General features: G+C 33.1%; 1 protein-coding gene across 4 annotated transcripts in view; it reads right to left on the reverse strand.

Moving 5' to 3' along the window:
• The window catches only part of LOC145276742 (uncharacterized), a 343,433-nt gene that overhangs the window by 15,736 nt on the left and 307,697 nt on the right, over positions 1-20,000 (reverse strand). For 2 of the 4 annotated variants that reach the window (XM_080127982.1, XM_080127972.1), the window contains exons 3-6: positions 17,654-17,757; positions 4,524-4,669; positions 2,861-2,973; positions 1,959-2,030 (exon numbers count right to left, since the gene is read on the reverse strand). In XM_080127982.1, the coding sequence (XP_079984108.1) occupies positions 1,959-2,030; positions 2,861-2,973; positions 4,524-4,669; positions 17,654-17,757 (435 nt within the window). The remainder of the gene's footprint in view (positions 1-1,958; positions 2,031-2,860; positions 2,974-4,523; positions 4,670-17,653; positions 17,758-20,000) is intronic. The other 2 variants (XM_080127996.1, XM_080127989.1) reach the window with 1 other exon arrangement.

Raw genomic sequence — 20,000 nt, forward strand, 5'->3', positions numbered from 1 at the left:
GAGGCCCCAAATTTTTGACCTTGGAAAATTTCAGTCATGTGGTATGAGATGACTGGTGTAACATCAAATGAAATTTGAATTAGTAAATCAGAATTAACTTTTAGTTTATTTTTATATGACTTTAAAGATCAATAAAAATCATAAAGTCACAAAAGATAAAAGTAACAAATTAAAAAGAAAAAAACCCAAAAACAGGAAAAAGTACTCGTTTTGTTTCTAAAACTAAAAAAAAAAATCAGATCTTTCTATTACTCGGGTGGGGAGTAGGTGTTAAAAACCACACAGATAAAAAAAAAAAAAAAAGAGGATGCTATATCATTTGATTTTAGACTGGTCATCTAATATCACATGAACATTTTCAAGGCCAGAAATTTGAACACTTTTCATACACTAGGATAAAAAAAAAAATAGCATTGAATTGAATACTGGCTTCTCTGTTGATTAAAGAATGATTATAGACTGGGTTTTAAGAAAATGTTTTTATATACTAATAAATCGTATTAATGTGTAATCTTATTCTTATTGAAATAATTAATCTTTTTGATTATCAATTAATCTTTTTGATTACAAATTAATCTTTTTGATGAATTATTAATCTCTAATTAATCATTTTCAATAATCTCTTTAATTATTAATGATCTTTAATTAATAATTGAACTTTTTAATTAATAATCTCTTTAATTATTAGGTTAGTACAAAAATAATGTTTTTTTGATGTTCAACTTCATGTAAAAAAAAAACAAAAAACAAAACAAAAAAAAAACAACATTTTTGCACCAACCTAATAATAATTAATCTCTTTTGCTTAAGAAAATATCTGGAAACAGAAACTCTTCTAGGCCACCATGCAATACGATGCAATAGGACAAAAGCCACTTAGGGATAAGGGCCCATTAGATTGTCAATTGGATTATGAACTATATCACGAGATGTACAATGACATGAATACTCTTGTTGCTAATCAATATTTGCTTATGTGACGAGCAGACAACACAGCCTTTGCATGTGTTTCTTCCCCAAGTACACCATTTGTAGCAATACAAACTAATTGTAACCGTTTCTTTTTTGTTATATTCATCCCTTTTCTTGCAGTATAACAATAATAGTACTAAATCAACTGTAAAATCTAATATATAAACGGCTGTATGACTGTCAGTCTGTCTGTCTGTCTGTTTCCATATTTTCAAACTATCTCCTCTGCAACTAAAAGTCGCGGAGTGGTGCTAGGGGCCTCAAATGATTGGGTTTTTTACGGGCCGTTCTTTTTGTGTCTTTAGGCGGTTAAAGTTGTTTTTAAGGGGTCAAAATTGAAAAATCGTTAAACATTTTGTCCATTCATCTTAGTTTATTTTTAATTTTTAAATGGTTTATATGCCTGTCATGTTTGTACAGCGATAACATCACCAGCTTTGAATGCTGCAGTTTTGGTTTCGATTCTAGCTGATGGCGCCTAAATACTTTTTTTTTTTTTTTAACTTTTGAAATCACGACTATAATAATATATACGAAATCTGGACAAATTAAAATATCATATTTAAGCATATTTTATGCCCGGACAAAGCTGGGTACCCCCTCCCCCCAGTTTATAAATAATTTTATTCAGCATCTGCATTTCTTAACTTTAGATTGCATAAGAAAAGTTGCACAGATGACAAAAAAAATTGTGGATTTGATTTGGTCAAGTTCTGAGCTCATAACTTCTGTTGCACAAGGTCTATTTTTCACAGGTTTCACAATCATTGTTGGTCTTTATTTATCTTCAAATATTTGAGGCTCTAACTCATTTTGTACTTAAAAAGGTCAAATTGTTAAATCTACAGGCTATGTAGAAAGGTGAAGGTGCACTTGACATCGACACACACCTGACCAGAAGATAACATCATACCATGATACAACAATGAAAGTTGTTGTGTGTACTGAAACGTTCAAAAATAGCTACACTTGGCATAGACACGCACCTGGCCGGAAGATAACATCATAACATGATTGATTGCCAAAAGTGAAATAATCGTTGGTTGAAGACGAGCCATCTGGGAAAAAAAAAACAAATATGTTGGATTGTCAAAAATAAAATAATTATTCATCGGTACCACCTGCAAAAAGCTAACAGCAGAAAAAAAAACCAAAAAAAAAAACTATTGTCGAAGAAAAGACCCGGGGTGGAAAGGGTGAGGTTACATTGACAGCAATGTCTCACATGGGCATTACAGGTGGTCAAATTGTCTATAGGATAACAACTTGAAATTAATATCAAAGTTGTTTGGCGATTTGAACATGAGGGGAATGACTCTTCGAAACTGTGTGGATCTTCCTCCTTTGCCAACCCGCACTTATTTTTCGCTACCAGCAGTAAAGATATCTACATTTCTTAGTCTGATTGTCTGTCCAACTTTTTCTTGGAAACTACTTAGCTGATCTGACTGAAATTTTCTACGTAACTTTAAGATAAGGCGCAGGGAACTAAGTATTACGGTATCCATTCAATGCGCAATTAGGGATTAATAGGGATTAGTATTTCATGCAAAAATGAGCACAAATTTAACCATATTCAACTATCAATTTCACAATAAGGCACCCATTTTAAAACAATAAGCTATAACTTTTAATGAATTAAAACGTCTAGTTTCATTAGATTTTCATATATCAATGTGTCATCATTCTTTGAAGCACAGCAGTAATACAACACAATCATTATTTTAATATTACAGAGCAGGTATTCTAACTATTTAGTTAAGTTCGATAAGATTCCATAAGAAGATGCAAGGGATGTAATTTTAAAGCCGATTTCTACAGTGTATTACATAACAAAAAGCACTTTATTAGCCAAAGTTAAAATCAACGATAACGATTGAAGACTCACATTTAATTCCATTCAGTTCTGTTTGTATGTCTTTCACCAGAGCAGCCATATTCTCTTCAAACTTGTTCTCATCAAGGAATGTGTACCACTGGAATCTTGCAAGCTGAAGACGCCTAAAAGGGAAAAAGCAAAAACAAAACAGGTAACTCTCAGAAGGAAACATCTGTCACGTGAATCCAGATGAATCCTGGTCACCAAAATGTCAAATATTAAAAATACTGAATCTGTTTTGAAATGTTTATTTAGGGTTTAAAAAGAAGGAAGAGGTGGAGTGAAAGCATGGAAGAAAAAGGAGGAGGAGGAGGAAAGCAAGGAAGACAGAGGAGGAGGAAAGCTAGGGAGACAGAGGAGGAGGAAAGCTAGGGAGACAGAGGAGGAGGAAAGCTAGGGAGACAGAGGAGGAGGAAAGCTAGGAAGGAAGAGAAAGAGGAAAGCTAGGAAGGAAGAGAAAGAGGAAAGCTAGGAAGGAAGAGAAAGAGGAAAGCTAGGAAGGAAGAGGAGGAGGGAAAGCAAGGAAGGAAGAGGAGGAGGGAAAGCAAGGAAGCAAGAGGAGAAAAAGAAAGGACAGGAGGAAGGAGAAAGGAAAGGAGGGAAAGAGTCTTTGCAAAATGACCACTCATAGAAATTTAATCTGATTTTATTTTTCATAGAGGAATTAAAATTTCAAAAATAGAATTATGGAATATTGAAATTTTTAACTTTGTGAATAAAACAAAACTGATGTTTAAACCAAATAAGACCCAAATTTAAAACCAAATAAGTACAGACTGAAATATATAATAAAAAATAACATTGATTCTTAAATGGAAATTTGGTATCTGTCTGAATCGCAAATGATACTATTACTCTTTTCATGTTCAATTCAATTTACTAGACGATTTCAGACTAATGCACTATCAATACTCAATTAGGGGTAGAGGATTAGTGTAGTATCTGTTCATTTATGGCAAAAATATGCGACCAAAGAAAATTTCTACTCATTTTAGAGCAACTTAATTTTTATAGATCTATCACATTGATATAGAGTACATTGCATGCTAACATTGTAAACTTCATTTTGGTTTTCAGAACTTACATTAATAATTCTTAAAAACACCACATTATATATATATATATATATAAAATGGGGGGAAAAAAATGCTCGACGATTCGTTTGTTCCAGGGATTTTATTCAAGAGATTGTAGGTTTAATATAATAGTTTAATTATAAACAAGTTTTTATTAATTGGAACAGTTCATTTACTTGAAATTTAGATAATAGGGCTTCACATTAGTGAAGGGGGGGGGGATACACATAAAAAGCTGTCTAGAGGTTGGCCGACTCAACAGTGGATATTCTCTCTTGACCCAGCATTATCTGGAAGTCAAAGTATAATACTCCACAATTAAAAACAACCTACAAACTAATTACAAAAGAGAAGGTTACAAAACAATCCGTATTTCTATCACCTGGCACAACTGGAAGCTGAAAGGAAATACAATGTGAACATTTGAAAACAGCTAAAAACAATTATATTAAAATCTACAATCTCTTCAATAAAACCCACAGAACAGATGACTTGTTTCCTTTTCATTTTAAATTTATATCATCAAATTTTTTTTAGCCTTTTATCATATATATATATATATATATATTATATATACTCAATGCATATATACTTACATGCCATGATCCATTTTAGGCAGCAGTGTGTCCTCAGAAGCGATGTTGATTGGGAAGATACTCTTTTCCGAAATGTAAGCCAAGGCAAGTTCATCCTGACAATACTTAGATTTTATGGACGTTTCACTCACAATGGAAATGAACAACTGCAAAAAGGAAAGGTAGACGTTGCAGTTTGTTAAAATGAAGAAAATTCTTTTCTATCTAATTCCTAACAGTGCATTGAATCGATACCATAGTTTGCTGCACCTTATCATAAAGATCGATACAAAATTTCAGCCAGATCAGCCTAATAGTTTCTGAGAAAAGATGAAACAGACAAGTAGACTAAGAGAAATATATCTATACAGCAAATAAGCATAAATATGAACCTATCCACTATTGGCCATTCTAGTATTATATATTGGTATCTGGATGACACTTGGATGTTCCAACTCTGGTTTTCCATTGAATGAGAGGGGGTTGCCATCTAAGTCTTCAAATATCTGCATGGAGAATACAACATAGACTGTTTCCTTTGAAACAAGATTGTAAGGCCAGTGTGCGTTCATTGATTTTGGATAAGCAGCAATATTGGAAGAGTGCAGCCGAGTCTATTTGAGCAAACTTCTCCCAACATGTGAATGAACGTGTGGAATCAGCTGCCAGAAAAAGTGGTATCTGCAGAGTCACTCAGTACCTTCAAAGCCAGACTAGACAAATATTGGAGGAATCACCCGCTTCGCTTTGACTACAAATCTAGAGATGATGTGTATTGAGAGACTAATCTTGAGTGTATAGGATTGTCTTCTTTCTCAATGTTTTGTACTGTATACTAGCAGTTCAACCCGGTTTTGCTCGGGCCCTAAGTACTGTTCATAACTTCATGTGCATATATAAATTTTACACATGTCCAGGTAACCTACATCTAAAATTTCAAGTGTTACAACACAAAATTGGCGGGGGAGTTTGGTAGAGTTTGCACAGGTCAACTCTTTAAACTTTGGCCTCTTGGCAGCCAAATTTTTGTCCAAAAGCTAATTAAAAGATTTGCTGCACGTCTGAATACCCCTTATGTAAAATTTCAAATGTTTAGCCCCAAAATTGGCTGAATAGCTTGCTAGAGACTGCAAAGGTAAAATCTTTTGAACTTTGACCTCTTGACAGGCAAATTTCTAGCTGAAAACTGCTTAAAAAGATTTTCCTAAATCTCTAGTCTGTTGACTGCAAATTGACAGAGTAGTTTGGTAGAGAAATGTGCACACACACGTTTGCTAAAATTCTCATTAATGTGACAAGAGTAAGAAAGTTTTTTATATTAATGCACAAAATTTTATTTAATTATACTCTTCCATGGCACTAGATGGGTCTGTGCCATGTACAGAAAGTATGTTAGTCTGTCACCAAGTCTAACCCCATTTATAAACCTGGTGAGAGGAGGAGAGCTTCCTGCAGCTCCTGGTTTATCCAAATGGTCACCCATCCAAGTACTAAGCAGGTTAAATTTTGCTTAACTTCAATGTGATGTGACTGTAATGTAGAATTAGTTTTTTTTTAACTCTGGTTATTCTATATGATAATGGTAGTGATAATGATGCTGATGTTTAAGTCATATTTATGTCAAAGGTATTAGCACTCAATGAGTCCAGAGTTAGTCGACAGATGAATAAGCAATATGGTCAGAGGTCAATGTAAGACGCACAGAAGATTTTTTTTTTCTTTTTTTTAAGACCCTTTGTCTTTCTCCAGCACTCACTTATATGCTTCATTTGTCTTTTTTTTTTTTTTTGTCTGCAGACCAGTAGAGGAGTTTGGGGGTGGGAGAAAGAAACAGATCTCTATGACTTGTAAGGCAATACAAACACAAAGTTTACCTTTTAAACATATAAAAATAAAAAGATTTTAAAGTAGACACGATTTTGCAACAGCAACAAGAGTTGTCAGCTGCAACAAAGTAGCTTGGGAATTAACGCCAACTCAGAATACTTCAACTCTTCAAACTATCTCACAGACAAACATTTTTTGTGTTTTGTTTAATATTTTTCAACAATTTTAACATTTTTTTTTAATAAATAAATTTTTAATCTACAATTTTCATGTTGAACCACTTTTAAATTATGATTATTTTTGTTTTAAATATTAACTAGTCTAGGGCTTTATTTGTAATTTTATCGGTTGATGGATAATCATAATTATTATAATGGTTATGACGTACGATCATGACTTGATTAATACTAAAAAAGTATGAACCACCTATAACATCTTTAATGTCAAGTTTGGCAGGATTATGCACAATAGTTTATAATAAATTTATAATTAGAGCTGGCACAAAATTACCAATAAGTTTAGCATCTATTTAACACTTACCAAATCTCAATACTAAGGTAGTGACAATGGAGGTATAGGAATATAATATAGATTTAAATAAGTGATGCTAGGATGGGCATTTGTAAATGTGTTTGAAAAAAAAAAAAAAAAAAAAAAAAAGAAAGAAAGAAAAAACTGAGTATTAAAAAAATGCCAGGGAAAGGAATGAAGAGAGACACAGTATGAAAAAGGATAAAAAATATTAGAAAAGTCAAGGATATGTTTCTTGCCATCCTACTGAGTTAATCCTCAGTTTGGCTTTATGTTTCCTTTGAGAAGAGCTTAGTTTATTGTTAATCCTCTGAGGCACCCCTACCAGAAAATGTGCTGATAGAGTTTGCTCAGGCATTTTTTTTTTGAAGGCCAGAACATGCTAATTCTAATGCTTGTGCTTTTCAAACCCACAACTGACCTTCTGTCTCATCTCCCGAAGAGGAAGTAAATGAAATACTGTTAGTATTATTAGACTGGGATTACGTCCAGGAAAGCTGGAGAAATTAAAGATTATTGGTCATTAGAGGTTTCTGTAGCAAAAAGAAAGCAAGTTTCACAAATAAATACTTGCAGTGCAGTTTCTACCATTTTTTTTTTTTTATTAAAGATTAGCTCCCTTAGTTAACAAAAAAACAAAAAACAAAAAAAAAAAAACAGTGTCTTATTTGTTTATAAAAATATTACTAAGTAAATTTTCCTATCTATAACATTGGTCATTTTCTGGCAACAAGTGAACGGGGATGGGGGATGTAAAAAATTAAATGATGGGAAGGTGGGTCAGAGAGGGGGATCTGAGAAATCCTTTATACCATACTCTCTCAATTTTCCCTCCCCATGATTCTTCACTCCTAAGGTGTGGTAAGCTTAACACAAGCAACTCAGGCCAATGGCATCTGATTGCAATGCCCTACCCTGGTTTCCCCCCAATCACTCCCTGACTGGTAAACCACATAAATATAAGGAGGAGATATTAACCTCACCGATATTCAGTGTGTAACGAAGTGTGTATACTAAAATAAAAAAGTGTAAGTATTCAGTATACTGTTATAGTGCAACTGAAAGATTTTATTTGTTTTCCTACAAGAGCAAAATTTTACATGACATACATACTTCTTAACCTCCAGTGTGTCTGCTACCGAAAGCGGTCATAAGGCAAATCAGTTCCTTCACTTTTATTGTTTTTCAGTGTTTCGTATTTCTACTGTGAAGCGATTTATTGAAATAAAATATAAGAAAAGGACATTAAAAAAAAAAAAAAAAAATCTCACTTAATTTCATCAAGTAGTTTCAGATGGGGAAAGAGTGTCGGCACTTTAAATCGAGTTATCTCCCCGTGGCGTGTTCAAAAGATTTAAAGATGGCTGACTTCAACACGCTCTCATAAAAACGTGTTTTTCTGCTGTAAAAAAAACAAAAAAAAAAACAAAAAAACCCTACTCGATCAAATTAAGTGAAATTTCTTTTCAGAGATCTTCAGTCCAAAACGGACACGTACAATATAACCCCTTTTCCGATATTTTAATTTTTTATGTCTTGATTAAACTGTACAAGTACCATAATTTTTACCTACAGATACTGATGTTACATGCCTACACAATCATCAGTGTAAAAAATGTTAATCATGTAAGTAAAAGTCAGTTGAAGGATTCAAGCCCAGTAAAAGTCACTTTTAATTGTAGCTCAATATTCAACACCTCAGCTAACAAGAAATTATCATGGGAAAGGAAATTAATTAAGTTCTATACATAATATCAAGGCAAGCAGACAAATACAGAAAACTAGTCAAATAGTGTCAAACAGCAAATGCCAGAACATTCGATTATGTTAAGGCTCACAGATTATTACAACTGCGCGAGCCTTTTCTAGTCCCACACAAAAACACGCGTTCACATTTCAAGCTATATTACTTGTCATATACATACGCGCCCACGTCCACACACGTACATATATTCACGTTCGCGTACATACACTCACATTCACGTGTATATACACACACGCTAACGTACACACATGTACTCACACACGCGCACACAAGTACAACGTTACTTCCCCTTTCAAAGGAAATCCACACATGCGCAAGAGACCAGCGGAAACACCTATAAAAGAAAGAGCAATAAGCGGCTTCTTCCTTTTTCGACCTGCCTTCCGAGGTGGTTGGTCGGCGCACTAGCCACCGCCGTTTCGGCACGCGCGTACCTCACACCACTTGCTACTATGTGGGACAAAACGCCAACAGACAGTAAGTACACTTTATACCCTTTCTCTCTCCATGAACTGGATTGACTTTCTCACTATCTCCCCTTTGGCCTTAGTCCATCAACAGACATGTGTGCAACTGAGCTTAGCCCTCTCTTTCTACAGGCCGGCTTGCCACTTCGCGTTTCTCTATTGCATTCCCCTTTCCTTCCACGGGCATAGTCGTCAACGGCTGAATGAACACGTGTACACCCAAGACTTTCATTTCTCAACAGAAAATAAACGACACGTTTATTTTATTCCAACATTTGAGTTCTTTGTTTCCTTCATTCAATTCGTTTCATTATTTTTTCTTGTAGCGAGTTAGGGTATTTATATCCTAGTCTTCTACACAACTCTCTTAAAGAGGCTCAATCCTAGTTGAAAGGGGCTGCTAATAATATTTTTATAAATATTAATCATTTTCACCGATAGACAGTAATGTTCCATGCTTATGTAATCATTGTAGAAAGTGATAATTACTGCCAGTCAAATGATCGGAACCCAGTCATCAAGTCACCTCTTTATATTTATATATAACTTGTACATGGACAAAATAAAATGACAAAATAGGACAAACCACAAAATATAAAAAAAAGAATAGAAATTGCATCAAAAAACGATGTTGATTAACATTTTGCTTTTATGTTTAAGTAGAACCATCAGAAATTGTCTTTTATATTCTTTGGTTTGTCCTGCTTTCCAATTTAGTTTTTATGTACAACCATCAGATTTTATATCTAAATTCTACATAGTCGAATTAATTTTGTATTGAAGAGGAGAGAACTCAATATTGGTGATAACTTAGTATGTATAAGGTTGCAGAATTTTAAATTTTGATTTACAAAAATGTATTTTCTAATAAGTCTTTGTTTTATCATTATATTGAATCATCAGGGTATAATACTTTTACTTTATGCATCATTTTAAAGAGCGTATTTCGGTCTACCTAATCATTTAAATCACAATCGTTTTACAACTATTATATCTTCTTTTTAGAGCGTTGAATACAAGATGGAAAAAAGTGAATTTGCATAATTTTCTCATTTCAATTCAAGCTAGGCCAAAAAGCTGCTGAAACAACTCTTGATATCAACAAAGCGTTTGGCCCAGGAACCACTACTGAACGTACAGCACAATGGCGATTTAAGAAATTTCGTGGGGGTGACCAGTCTTGAAGATGATGAGCATATTGGTTGGCCATTGGATGTTGACAATGATCAATTAAGAGCCTTAGTCAAACCAATCCACACACAACTGTTCAAGAACTTACTTCTGAATTAGATGTAATGTACACGACGATTTCCAACCACTTGAGAGATTGGCCACAATAAAACTTGATAAATTGGTGCCTTACAAATTGAACAGCTATTACGAAGTGTCATCTTCCCTTCTTTTACACAACAAGAACGACCCATTTCTCGACTGGCTTGTGACTTGCGATGAAAAGTGGGTTCTTTATAACAACTGGCGATGCTCAGCTCAGTGGTTAGATGCCGATGGAGCTCCACAATACTTCCCAAGGCCAGAGCGACACCAAAAGAATGTCATGCTAACTGTTTGGTGGTCTGCGACCGGTCTCCGTAGTTCTTATATATATATATTTTTTTTTATATAAAAAATTTATTTGTTTAAATCAGATATATTTCGATGCTATATATCCTTGTCAATGGTGCAATTCTGTGAGAGAGTGTTAATCCGTAGGTCTTGATAACGGTTTGATTAAAAAAAAACAAAAAAAAAACAAGCAATCAACCGGGTGTCACGTTAGCCGTACAAAATGGATAAATTAAAATATTAAAATATTACCTGCTTTTGAAGCGTTGCAGATTAATTGAAAATGATTACATATATAAATGAATACGTTTGGAAGGCTAAAATGCTTTGATTTAAAAAAAAACAAAAAACAAAACAAACAGCAATCAATAGGGTATCGCATTACCTGCACAAAATTGTTTATGCATTACAAACATTCATATTTGTAATTCTTATTTTCAGTTTATGTGCAACGCTTCAAAAGCAGGCAATATTTTAATATTATATATACACAAAGATATATATATATATATATATATATATATATATACACACATACACATATGCATACACAGATACAATGATATATATATGCATACACACGTGAAGATATATAGATATATACAAACACAGAGATATATATGCATACATATACACATGCAAAGATATATATGCTTACACACATGTGAATATATATATATATATATATATATATGTGTGAAGATGTATATATATATACATACACACAAATACATATATATATGCATACATGGGAAGATATATATATGTATGCATACACACACGGGAAGATATATATATATGTATGCATACACACACGCAAAGATATATATATATGTATGCATACACACACGCAAAGATATATATATGTATGCATACACACACGCAAAGATATATATATGTATGCATACACACACGCAAAGATATATATATGTATGCATACACACACGCAAAGATATATATATGTATGCATACACACACGCAAAGATATATATATGTATGCATACACACACGCAAAGATATATATATGTATGCATACACACACGCAAAGATATATATATGTATGCATACACACACGCAAAGATATATATATGTATGCATACACACACGCAAAGATATATATATGTATGCATACACACACGCAAAGATATATATATGTATGCATACACACACGCAAAGATATATATATGTATGCATACACACACGCAAAGATATATATATGTATGCATACACACACGCAAAGATATATATATGTATGCATACACACACGCAAAGATATATATATGTATGCATACACACACGCAAAGATATATATATGTATGCATACACACACGCAAAGATATATATATGTATGCATACACACACGCAAAGATATATATATATGTATGCATACACACACGCAAAGATATATATATATGTATGCATACACACACGCAAAGATATATATATATGTATGCATACACACACGCAAAGATATATATATGTATGCATACACACACGCAAAGATATATATATGTATGCATACACACACGCAAAGATATATATATGTATGCATACACACACGCAAAGATATATATATGTATGCATACACACACGCAAAGATATATATATGTATGCATACACACACGCAAAAATGTATATATATGTATGCATACACACACGCAAAGATGTATATATATGTATGCATACACACACGCAAAGATGTATATATATGTATGCATACACACACGCAAAGATGTATATATATGCATACACACACGCAAAGATGTATATATATGCATACACACACGCAAAGATGTATATATATGCATACACACACGCAAAGATGTATATATATGCATACACACACGCAAAGATGTATATATATGCATACACACACGCAAAGATGTATATATATGCATACACACACGCAAAGATGTATATATATGCATACACACACGCAAAGATGTATATATATGCATACACACACGCAAAGATGTATATATATGCATACACACACGCAAAGATGTATATATATGCATACACACACGCAAAGATGTATATATATGCATACACACACGCAAAGATGTATATATATGCATACACACACGCAAAGATGTATATATATGCATACACACACGCAAAGATGTATATATATGCATACACACACGCAAAGATGTATATATATGCATACACACACGCAAAGATGTATATATATGCATACACACACGCAAAGATGTATATATATGCATACACACACGCAAAGATGTATATATATGCATACACACACGCAAAGATGTATATATATGCATACACACACGCAAAGATGTATATATATGCATACACACACGCAAAGATGTATATATATGCATACACACACGCAAAGATGTATATATATGCATACACACACGCAAAGATGTATATATATGCATACACACACGCAAAGATGTATATATATGCATACACACACGCAAAGATGTATATATATGCATACACACACGCAAAGATGTATATATATGCATACACACACGCAAAGATGTATATATATGCATACACACACGCAAAGATGTATATATATGCATACACACACGCAAAGATGTATATATATGCATACACACACGCAAAGATGTATATATATGCATACACACACGCAAAGATGTATATATATGCATACACACACGCAAAGATGTATATATATGCATACACACACGCAAAGATGTATATATATGCATACACACACGCAAAGATGTATATATATGCATACACACACGCAAAGATGTATATATATGCATACACACACGCAAAGATGTATATATATGCATACACACATGCAAAGATGTATATATATGCATACACACATGCAAAGATGTATATATATATGCATACACGCATGCAAAGATGTATATATATATGCATACACGCATGCAAAGATGTATATGTATGCCTACACGCATGCAAAGATGTATATGTATGCCTACACGCATGCAAAGATGTATATGTATGCCTACACGCATGCAAAGATGTATATATATGCATACACACATGCAAAGATGCATATATATGCATACACACACACATATATGTATACACACATGCAAAGATATATATGTGTGTATAGATATGCATACATACAAATATATATGCTTTACTTTCATAGAAACCATTAAATATTTGACCTGCACTGTCCACTCATAAATGCGAGGCTGCTTGCAATAGTTTGTGCACATAAACAGATGCACAGAATTAGTGAACTGCAGCTGTAAGTTGCAAATGCATTTTGCAATGCTAATCAGTATGGAATTAATCTCTTCTGGTTCATCTAGAGGAATAAAAGCCATATCAACAAGCAGAAATGTCAGAGAAAAGAGGTCATGTCTGTGTGTGTGTGTGTTAACCAATCAGCAGCTGAAAACACTTGAGAGACAACTCATAAGTCCAGTAAAAATCCGGGCATGTTTTTTTAATGTTTTTTTTTTTTTTTTTTTTTTAGAAGACTAATATGAGGAGGAGGAGAAGGAAACAGGAGGGTAGAGTGGGTTGGGAGAGAGGCAGAAGTGGTTTTCTGCCCCCTCCTTCTCCTACTCCCCCTGATCTAGACAGCCATGACAAAGTATTTCAAACATTGCTTAAAAAATTAATACATTTATTTGTCGCTTCATGGGAAAATGATGAGAGCAGGTATAACTTTTTCATAGGCAAAAAAATAAATAAATTGTCAGGTCACAGCTGTTGACGTCGACTACCATGACAAATGGCACATATCAACATAAAACTAGGTCGACAGTTGTAGAAAATCATCATTTAATAAGTTAAAATATGGCTGGCACGTATCTATCTATTCGGACACTTATTTTTAAAAATTAACTTTCACGATTTTAAAATTGTTGATTAGAAAATTAATTAGAAAGTAAGTTGGAGTTAAACTTAAAAAAATGCAATCATTATCAAATATATATTTTTTAAATGATATTTCATAAACCAACAGTAAACATTAATCTTCTAGTTCTGCCTCTATGGAAGACTATACTACAGTGCTGCTTCTCTGCTGATTACAGCATAGTCATCTTCAAGTCAACAAGTATTTCCATCACTAAAATTTTAAGGGTGTACACCCTTAAATGTTGTCTTCTATAAGCAGGAACTATGATGTTCAGATTAGGGTTATAGAGCTGGGAGGTATAAAACCTAACTTCTAGGATTTATTAATCTGACTTAGACTCGGACAAAAACACTCAAACTTTTCCATCCATGTTCAGAATTTCATGTTTTTGGGGGAATACGTTCAAACATAGGATATTTTGTGTTACATATTATTTAAGGCTTGAGTATATAAGAACTAGTCAAAGTGCCTAAATACACAGGATAAAAGCAGTGCAGGTACAAAAATTTCCATACTTGTTCTATAGACATAAGATATAAGCAATAACTACATTGTTTTTAACTGATAACCTTGTTTTCATCTTGTTGCTTTATTACTTCTCAGCCATGCAAATAACCAATTAGTGTCCCCCCCCCCTTAACGTTTGCCCTGAATTTGTGGCACACTCAGATGTTCTCACCCTACACGATGACCTAGTCTGTATTGTGGGCAGAACTACTCGTGAGTGATCATAATTATAATCTTCAAAATTATCAACCTTACATTTGTATTACTTTTATCTTTGTTTGTCTATCTGTCCATTTCACTCTTTCACGGAAACTACAGAGCCGATCTGACTGAAATTTTATATGCATCTTTTTTAGAAAAGTATGTATTATGGTATTTGTTCGATGTATCAGCCAAGAGTAGTGTAATGTAGTGTAGTGTAATGGTTAGAGTACTTGGAAAAAAAAAAAAAAAAAAAAAAAAAAAAAAAAATTGTAAAAAGTGATATTCTCCTGAAGGTTGAAGGTTCAATCTTCAGTGTGGGCGACCGAAAAATACAATTGCGAATTACTTAGGACCTATATACAGTCATGGCTAATGGAACAAGAGCATGTTACCCTCGTGAAGTAAATAAAGGGTTCCACTTGAAATTCCGTCCAAATTCCTGAGTTCGACAGAAACATTCTCGAGTTCGACAAGATACACCTGAAGATGGTTGGAGGTTACATTGACCGAAAAGTTGTGAAAATTACACAATAGTCCGATAAATATAGCGACATTTCTTTTTGTGACCGCCTAAGGAATTATATGCTATGGAACTAATCCATGACATTTCTGAATTTTTGAGATAAGGTCTGCAAGACCCGTGGCGTAACGGTCTGATAACTTGGAAAAAATGAATTGTAAAAAGTGATATTCTCCTGAAGGTTGAAGGTTCAATCTTCAGTATGGGCGACCGAAAATACAATTACAAAGTAAATAAAGGGTTCCGTTCGAAATTCCGTCCAAATTCCAGAGTTCAACAAGAGGTTACATCGATCAAAATGTGAAAATCAAACTCAAGATGAGAACAGTAGTCCAATGAATCCAAATAATATGACTAACCAATCCACATCTCAAAAATTCAAACACGTCATAGATTTTAGTTGTAAAGTATATCCAATGTGTCGTCAACCACTAGTCTCTTCGCACTGTTAATCAAGCTCAAACTCCTGTCGCAGCATTGCCATGTTGCATCCCTGTGCTTATTTTACAAGTGCTTAATAGAATGTGCTCCAACAAACTTGTAACATTGGTTGGTTGGTTGTTTTGTTTTACGGCATATCAACCCTTTTCAGGTTATTTAATCACCATCGGATATAGTTTAAGGTCATATCCAGGACCTTGTAACATTGGTGCTCCCTTGATGTAAATACTTCCGACATACTTAGCAAGCAGCAAAAACCTAAGCCTTCACTGTAGATGCCCCTTGAAAGTTGCATTACTTTGTACTGCTTCCCCATAACCTACTTCTGATTGTACTAACACGCAAAGATTTAAATGAAATGTGAACAGACATCTTACTGCTCTACTCCCCATAAGCACGGTTCCTAATTCACTGTAGCCCCTCAGGCTTCAATGACAATGTGCCTTGTTTGGGGTTAATCTGAGTAAAGACATATAGACACACACACATATATATATATATATATATATATATATATGTTATTTGTTTTTGCGATACGTTTTGAATGAATTCAATTATTTACGAAAGTGCATTTTTACCTAAATGCGAGTTGGGAATAATTTTCCCTTTAACCAATTTGGTACCCTCACATGGGGAGCGGTATATATATATTGTTTTTAAAATATAATTATCCACTGACACGTGTTTTGCTAGATTCAACCACTCTGATGAATCATAGATGAAACACGTGTCAGTGGATAATTATATTTAAAAATAAATATATATATATATATATATATATATATGGTAGCTTCCTGCAGTCTTGTAAGACTATGGATACCCACTGTAAGGGTGCCTGCATGTTGAATTTTTGTGGCAAGAGTTGCACAATCTTCAACCACACCTCTCCTGAGTCGACCTTGTTAAATATCGATGGCAAGTGGAGGTTCAGGACGACTGGAAACAATACTGAGCTAAGTGAAGATATACTATACATATAAATATATATATACACAGACACACATATATATATATACATACATATATACACATAAATACATGAGTTATCCCCTTGCTGATTTTTATATTTAGGTGATTATTTAAAATTTTGCAACATTCTCAGTTATCTTGGCTGGACTAAGTTATTTAAAATTTAAAGTTAATATATATTGTCAATAACATGGTACATTAATAACAACCGAGAATTGGATAATCAGAAATGACATTTGAAATGTCAGTTTAGATGCTATTTGGGTCTAATTTTAAGATCTAACAACATTCTAGCAGATTGATACTGAAAGCATAAAATTTCTGAGGGTTTGATAAGAAACCATAAACAGAAAATGGACAAGAGTTGAAGAATGGAGAAAGAAGTTTGCATCTGCATCTTGATTTAAAATAAATACCTCGAGAAAAGAATTTAAAAAAGGATAAAATAAAAATAAAAATTACAATGAAGCTAAGAAGTGTTGGAGACATTTAGAAGCTTACCTGACATTCAATAATGGCTTGCCCAATTTTTTTCAAGAAGTCAACACCTGCACCAAGACTGGACGTATCTACCCAGACACTGATCTTGTTTTTTTCAAGATTATCTGCATAGAAAAACAAAAATAATTTATCAATTTAGTTGAACAATCAAAATAAGAAACAAATTGTCGAAATAAAAAGAATTTAAAAGTTAACATTGTAAATGCTAACTAAAACAATTTATTAAAAAAAAAAAATTCATAAATTTTTCAAGTAACTTCTAATAATCTATATATCTATTAAAGTGAGAATGTGTGTGCATGTGAGGACACTTCTCAACCTATATACTCAAAGGATTTTGGATCCTGAGACTTGAAATTTGGTATATACAATGTTCAGACATGTGGGAAAATTTTTAATCCGTTTTCTTCTGTGAAAAAGAGCTGCTAAGGGACCCAGATTAAAAATTGCTATGTAAGAGGCCACCAGATTTTTATCTGTTTTCAACTATTTCACGACTGCACATACATGGTTGTGAAATATGACAGCTTTCTTATGTTAAGTATGAGTTGGCTAGAAAACTCTTTAAAAGTCATGTCAAACTGGTGTACTTTACTTGCTGTCTTTAGGTTTTGGTTTCAATCTCAGCTAGAATTTAAGGTTACGTTTAATACCTGTGGCATTTCTGAAATGTTACACCTAAACCATTTTTATTTTCAACAGAAAATAAACAACATGTTTATTTCATCCAGCAATTGAGTTATTGTTTCCTTCATTCCATTCATTTCATTATTTTATTTTGTAATGGGATTAGGATTTCTATGTCCTAGCCCTCTACAACAGTTAGTTGAAAATGAACTCATAATAGTCTCCCCAAATGTAAGACTAAAATCCATCTTTTTGTCTAATTATCATAAAAAGTGACCTTTACAAAGGTCATTATAAATGGATCACAGAGTCATGCAATCCTTTATTTTTTTTTTATGCAACGTTATCAGTTGTTTGTTGCAAAGAAAAAGTGATAACAATAACAATCATAATAAGTGGATTCCCTAATATGACGACTTAAAAACAAAATGACTTTATAAGACAAAGAAGAACGAATCAACCACTTGACGAAGCAATAAACATTTCTTTCTCTTCCGTTTTATTGGTTCAGTGTCAAGAGGTTTTCCTTTAAAAAGGTGAGATTTAGAATAAACAGGAAAGATAAACAAGGAGTAGAAAAAAAAAGAAAGAAAGAATAAAGTTTTACTTTCTCTGGGAAAATTAAAACATATAAACAAAATTTGGCAGACATCTTGGACTCTTGTTCATAACATTTAAATTATTTTTTTTATGGAAATTGCTCCAGATAAGCTACTTGATATAAGGAGATAAAAAAAAAACTTCAAATTAAAAAACAACCCAACAATAAGTGTTAACTAGCTAGATTCCGACCCCCCCAAAGCAGCAATTCTTACCCTTTTGTCAGAAAAATTGTTTGAAAAATTTAAGCATTAAAAGGACAAAATATTATTTAGTAATGAAACTTGCTGTTTCTTAAATACTTAAAAATTAAAAAATAAAGAGAAATATTTCATCACATTTGTTTTTTCTTCTTTTGTTTTTATTCAAAGTTTTATGAAGTTACTAAACTACCTGTGACCCGTTGCATCAGTATGTTATATTAGCTATGGAATTAATGTACGAGTGTGACACTTGTGACGTAAAGAAAATAGTTTTTGTGACATATACATTTCTATGAAAGTATATTAAAATGAAAAAAAAAAAAAAAATAGAGATTTCTATCAGTCGTTCTGTTTATAATTGTTTATTTTTGAAAAAAAACTTACAGCCATTGAATTATAAGTGGTTTGCCATACTTATAGGTAAATGTGCACTGAACAGATACCATAATACTTAAAGTTAAATTCAAATTTTGATATATCTTAATTTAAAGGCGAAAAAAAAACCCAAAAAAATAAAAATAAAAAAAAAAACAATTGGGATGCTGAAAACGTACACAGTAAAACAATGTTTTATTGTTGCGTTGATTATTTGTTTATGTATGCATGCACAACCGGAAGTCGCAAACCGGATGTTGGGTTACAACACTCGTTACAAGGTCATTTGAGTTTTATAATTATATAGATTTTAAGTTCTAACTTCCAGAACTTGCTTTCCTGATTACGAAATATCAGAATTTAAAAATAGGACTTTCACACATGTATTTCAGTGGATTAGGAGAAACATGACCCACTTTCTCCACCAAGTAAGTAACGACTATTCGGGTATACACTGTATGATAGCTTAAGAGTCTACGCAATCATTCGTGGCACAGTGGATAGAAGTGCGAGTCTCTATGGTTCCAGGTTAGCATTGTCTG

Source organism: Euprymna scolopes, chromosome 1, assembly GCF_053919585.1.
Source record: "Euprymna scolopes isolate OS-2025 chromosome 1, ASM5391958v1, whole genome shotgun sequence".
Classification (NCBI taxonomy): domain Eukaryota; kingdom Metazoa; phylum Mollusca; class Cephalopoda; order Sepiida; family Sepiolidae; genus Euprymna; species Euprymna scolopes.